At 35.5% G+C, this 6,125-nt stretch overlaps 1 protein-coding gene across 1 annotated transcript; it reads left to right on the forward strand.

The window, feature by feature from the left end:
- Nucleotides 1-3,000: 3,000 nt before the first annotated feature.
- LOC145592329 (uncharacterized) lies at nucleotides 3,001-5,715 on the forward strand. The gene is made up of 3 exons (XM_081648771.1): nucleotides 3,001-3,268; nucleotides 3,350-4,968; nucleotides 5,140-5,715. The coding sequence occupies exons 1-3, from the start codon at nucleotides 3,001-3,003 to the stop codon at nucleotides 5,713-5,715; spliced, it is 2,463 nt and encodes an 820-aa protein (XP_081504897.1).
- The last annotated feature ends 410 nt before the right edge of the window (nucleotides 5,716-6,125 follow it).

Genomic DNA, 6,125 nt, shown 5'->3' on the forward strand with positions numbered 1-6,125 from the left:
ACATACAAATTTACTCCGAAAAATTGAAAATTAGTAAAGCTACTTTAATCTGAGCTATGGAGGGTGATATAGAGAGAAAACTAACCAAAAGATAAGATCTATATAGAGAAAACTAACCACGTAATTGTTGCAAATTGGAATTAAAAAGCTTAAAAGGTTGCCAAATTAAAGGCTCTTGTACAAGGCTTGCACAAGAAGAATAGCCATTTAATTATTTCTCTCAATGCATCACTATACATACAATTTCCGGTTTTTTTAAAGGCCACTTAAAAACTTTTAGAGGCAACCATAATTTCTGTATTGCTATATAAAAATAAAAAAAAAAACTTTTAGAGGCAACATAAAATTCATTATTGCTATAAATAACTTTTAGAGGCAACCAAAGTTTCACTAATGCTAAAAATGAACTTTCAGAGGCAATTATAAATTCACTAATGCTAAAACTAACTTTTAGAGGCAACAATAACTTCATTGATGCAAAAAAGAACATTTAGAGGCATCACATAATCCACTGTTGCAAAAACTAACATTTAGAGAGAATTATAGTTTAATTGATGCTAAATATATCTTTTAGAGGCTATGAAAAATTATTTGCCTCAAAGCTTTGCCTCTATAGATAAATTTTCTTGTAGTGTATTATGTCATCTATAATTCCATGTAAACTAGGTTCACGTGCTCTTTACGCTTTACACAGTGAGGAAGAGCAGCCAACATGTAAAAAGCCTAGAAAAAGGCCTTTAACATATATCACAGTTGGAAGTAAGCACCTTTCACTTGGATTATAGATATAAAGAAGATATGTGTGTGAAGGTATTTAATAAACTTAATTCCTATTTTTTTGTTTCGTGGTACAGAGAAGCCCAGGGCTACTAAAATAGCATCATGTTTGCAAAGTTCAGATCAAATAGGAGAGCAAGAGCAAGCAAAAAGTAAGGATTTACTGTAGTTTAGGTTCAAGAGATTGATGTTTATGTGTTGTTGTGTAATGGAATATTGGAATGAATTTCTTTAGTAACTTTGGTTTTGGTTCATCTTTCTGATGATACAGAAAAAAACAAAGGTACTAAGGCAACGTTGTCATCTGCTCAAAGTTTGAAGCAATTTAAACATTCAGCTAAAAGTAAGGTCTTATTTAAAATTTAAAATGTTGGATAAGTGTATAGAAGTTGCTGTATAGTACAATATATGTGTGGTGTCGTTTAATGATTCCTTTACAGTTTAAGCTATATTATTGCACAGAAAAAAAAAAAGACTACTAAGGTAGCATCATCATCTGCAGCTGCCCAAATTGCAAAGCAACTAAGAGATGCAGCTAAAAGTAAGACCTTCTTCTATTCAGTTCATGAAGCTAATGTACATACACTGTTGTGTAGTAGAATTTTCTTAGCGTTCCTTTTGTATTGTTATAGAAACACCCGTGGCTACTATAGGGAGACCATTACCTGTGCAGACCTTAACATTAGCCCCACCTACTTATTGTACCAAATGTGGGGCTAAGAAATTTGCATTTGAATCTTTGCATTTCTGTTGTGGTGATGGTGATATTAAAATAGCTGGCAATGAATTTCCGCCTGTATTAGTAAAGCTTTTTACTTCACAGGATGATGATGCTGTGCATTTTAGAAAATATGCTAGATTGTACAATAATTTATTTGCGTTTAGTTCAATTGGTGGCAAAGTTGACAGAGAGACATACAAAGGCATATATGTGTTTAAACTACATGGTCAGATATATCATTCTGTACCAGATTTAATACCAGATGAAAATGGCCCAAAATACTTTCAACTTTACTTCTATGATGGTCAAAATGAACTTCAACATCGAGTAGATTGCTTTCCTGAATTAAGGCAAAATGTTATTGACATATTAATGCAAGTAACTAAGGATAATCCATATGCAAGATTTTTCCGTTCCTTGAAAGAAGTAAATGTTAATGAAAGTACTAACATTATAATAAATTCAAACACTGTACCAGATCAAAGAGTGTATAATGCTCCCACCACGGATGAAGTTGCTGCTATTTGGCCTGATAGTCTTTCATCAAGTCGGAGTGCATGGCCATATATTCTTGTAACCGAAAGATCAACAGAAATTCACCGGATAGCGCATTTTTATGGATGCTATGACCCTTTACAGTATCCTTTGCTGTTTCCAAAAGGTGAATGTGGTTGGCATCAGGGCCTGAAAAAGGTTTCTCATGGTGGAAGCAAACAATTGGCAACTGAAACAGATCCTATTCAATCTTGTGCAGTGCACATCGCAGAAGAGTTTCTTGATGCAGAAGCAACTCGTAAGTTTCTACAAAAAATATGGTGGTTGCTATTACTCTGACTACATTATTTCTCCTAAATAAGACATGCTTAGCTCATTCATTCCTTTAAATTTTTATAGGTGCTTCTGGAAGACATACCAGAGCTGATAAATACATTTCCGCAAGAGAATACTATGCGTACATGATTCAAATCAGGATAGGAAACTTACTACTCAGAGCAGGGCGAGCTTTCCTGCAATACATTGTGGATATGTATATCAAAGTCGAAAATACAAGGTTAGACTTTTTTCGGAGAAATCAAGACACAATAAGAGCTGATCTTTATAAAGGAATTCTTGATACAGTAGAGAGTGGAGAGACAAGTGCAGCAAATGTTGGTCATAAGTTCATTTTGCCACCGTCTTTTCTAGGAGGCCCTCGTGGTATGAAAAGGAGATATTTGAATGCAATGGCTCTTGTACAGAAATATGGGAAACCTGATCTGTTCGTTACTATGACATGCAACGCGAATTGGCCAGAGATAAAAGCTGAACTAGAGCCTGGTGAGACTGCTCAGGATCGACCAGATGTTGTTGCTCGAATATTTTGAGCGAAGTTGATTGCTCTTAAAAAAATCAAGAAAGAAAAGATATTTGGCAAAGTAGCGGCTATGATATATGTTGTAGAATTCTAGAAAAGAGGATTGTCCTATGCCCATTTCCTGATAATTTTACAGCAAAGGTATAAGATGAAGTGTCTAGCTGATTATGACAAGTTTGTCTGCGCAGAGATACCTCCTGTGACTCAACCTGAACTACGCAAAATTTTCTTAAAGCATATGATGCATGGACCATGTGGGCAATTAAATCTAAAATGCCCTTGTATGAGAAAGAAAGATAGTGTTATTGCCTGTAAAAATGGGTATCCAAAACAATTTACAGCGCAAACCACAACAAATAAGGATGGTTATCCATGCTATCGTAGAACAGATACCGGGGAACAAGTGAAAGTCAGAGGTGCTCACTTAGATAATCGATAGGTTGTACCTTATAACCCTTATCTTTCTACACTCTTTAATTGCCATTTAAATGTTGAAGTCAGCTCAACTATAAAAGCAGTGAAATACTTGTATAAATATGTGTACAAAGGACATGATCGAGTGGCCTATAGTGTTTCAGCTCAGGACAAAAATTCCAATGATGAGATTGCTCAGTATCAGTCAGGGAAGTGGGTGTCACCATGTGAGGCAGCATGGAGGATTTTTGGATTTGATTTGTTTGAAATGTATCCACCAGTGTTACCTCTTTCTGTTCACATGCCAGACATAAACATTGTGTGTGTGCGGCCAAATGAAAGACTAGATGTGGGAATTGCAAGTGGTGTTTATGCCAAGACTCCTTTAATAGAGTTTTTCCGTTTGAATGCAGCTTTTGAGAATGGTTTGGGGTATCTTTATGGAGAATTTCCAGAGCACTATCGGTGGGATGGTAGTGCAAAAACATGGTTCAGACGAAAGCGTAAAATACCAACAGTTGGTCGATTAGCTTTTTTTGCACCTTCTGAAGGGGAGCGCTTTTACATTCGGTTTTTGTTATTGAATGTCAAGAGTCCTGAGTCATTTACAGACCTACGTACAGTTAAAGGCCATGTTTTTGCAACCTTCAAGGAGGCATGTCTTAAAGCAGGTATTCTAGAAATGGACGATGCTGCAAACATTTGTTTAGCTGAAGCGACTGAAATCCAGCTGCCAGTAGCTCTATGCCGTTTATTCGCTACTGTCCTTATATTCTGTCAACCAGAAAACCCCGAAGAACTATGGTGCAGATACTACAATGCATTGTCAGAAGATTCTGCGCAACAAAATTCTGGTGCAGAAAGGAAAATAAAAAACCTCACAGTGAGATCAGTTGAGCAGCATTTAGAATCCATGGGAAAATCTTTAGGAGAATGTGGTTTAGCTTTTTTGATTGATAGTAATGACAGCTTGATTAACAGGGCAAAAGATATCCAAGATGCATTAGATGCTTCAATTCCTCAAAGTTGTATAGACAGTCGTGGCCTCTTAAATGCAGCTCAAAAGGAAGCATTTACATGTATAATGCAACATGTACTAGAAGAAAAGCCAGGAGCATTCTTTATAGATGGAACAGGTGGAACTGGAAAAACATTCTTATACAATGCGCTCTATGCAGAGATTCGCTTAATGGATAAGATCGTTTTGCCAACAGCAACTTCTGGAATAGCTGCAGCAAACATTCCATCTGGTAGAACAGCACACTCAAGATTTAAAATACCTGTGGACAGTGATTCTACACTAGCTTGCAGTGTTTCTAAGCAAAGTAGTTTAGCAACATTGATAAAAGCAACAACTCTTATAATATGGGATGAAGCATTTATGGTGAACAAGCAAAATTTAGAGTCTCTTGACTTATTACTACAGGATATATGTGATAATAATGTTATATTTGGTGGAAAAATAATTGTATTTGGAAGAGATTTCCGGCAAGTACTTCCTGTTTTTCCTAACAAATCTCAAAAAGAAGCGGTCGAGGCAAGTGTAGTAAGTTCTTATATATGGCATCATTTGAAAAGATTCAGATTGACTGAAAATCTAAGAGCTAGAGAAGACCCTGCATTCTGTCAATTCTTGCTTGCATTGGGAAATGGAGAATTGCAAACTATGGAAAGTGATTTTATTCAGCTGCCAGCAGAGATGGTATAGACTTTCCAACCTGATGATGATCCAATAATAAAGTATCTTGAGTCATCTTTTCCGGAATTAAGTTCATGCAATTTGGATCCAAAAATCTTCTCAAGAAGAGCTGTCCTGACACCTATAAATGATGATGTTGATTCTATAAATTCATTTATGATTGATAAGTTCCAGGGGGAAGCTAGAGTATATACAAGCTATGACACCATTTTAGATGATACTGGCAGCATATATCCTACAGAATTTCTCAACAAACTGTGCCCAGGTGGAATAAGCCCTCACAACCTTGTATTGAAAGAGAATTGTCCAGTGATATTACTAAGAAACTTGTTGCCTTCTTCTGGTCTATGTAATGGAACACGTCTCATATGTAAAAGATTTTTCTCAAATTTAATTGAGTGCGTGATTGCTGTTGGACAATATCAAGGTGAACATGTATTTATACCTCGGATTAGACTCAGGCCATCGAGTTCTCAAAAGTATCCTTTTCAGTTTCAGAGGAACCAATTCCCTATCTACCTAAGTTTTGCAATGACTATCAACAAGTCTCAAGGGCAGACCTTAGATCAAGTGTTAGTGTATCTTCCCCGTTCATGCTTTTCACATGGTCAGTTATACGTCGCTCTTTCACATGCACGAACAATAGATAAAATAAGAGTCTTATCAGTTGCTCCTGCTGCACAACATGCTGAAGATTGTGTTAAAAATGTAATTTCGTATACTGTCTTAAAGCTCGCGGGAGTAATTTAGCTGAAGCTTTTCATTACAGAATTTTTTGGGTAATTTTACATATCTGCTTATACTGTGAAGGGTCCTTAATTCAGATTGTTATAAATGTTTAGGTTCCAAGGAAACAGGACCTGAGGAAACAAGAATGATTTACAAGATCGTTACACGTTAAGGGCACAAGAAATTGTGAATTTCTCAACCATCCTTTTGATTATAGCAAAGCAATTTTTAAAAAGCTGTAAGTTCGTAGATTACGCTACTAAAGTGCATCATGTACTCTTTATTTTGAAATAAGAAATGCAAAATTGTTGCACATTCTAAATTGACTAGCAACTTTCATATATATATATATATATATATATATATATATATATATATAAATATATATATATATATATATATATATATATATATATATATATATATATATA

This window comes from Chenopodium album, chromosome 18, assembly GCF_948465745.1.
Source record: "Chenopodium album chromosome 18, dcCheAlbu1.1, whole genome shotgun sequence".
NCBI lineage: Eukaryota > Viridiplantae > Streptophyta > Magnoliopsida > Caryophyllales > Amaranthaceae > Chenopodium > Chenopodium album.

What these genes read in the sequence shown, in the direction of transcription:
- LOC145592329 (XM_081648771.1), top strand. Translation starts at nt 3,001, where the DNA reads ATGAAGTGTCTAGCTGATTATGACAAGTTTGTCTGCGCAGAGATACCT. An exon ending in GGAACAAGTGAAAGTCAGAG is followed by an intron (nt 3,269 to 3,349) that starts GTGCTCACTTAG and finishes TAAATGTTGAAG; the next exon opens with TCAGCTCAACTATAAAAGCA. An exon ending in TTCAGCTGCCAGCAGAGATG is followed by an intron (nt 4,969 to 5,139) that starts GTATAGACTTTC and finishes GATAAGTTCCAG; the next exon opens with GGGGAAGCTAGAGTATATAC.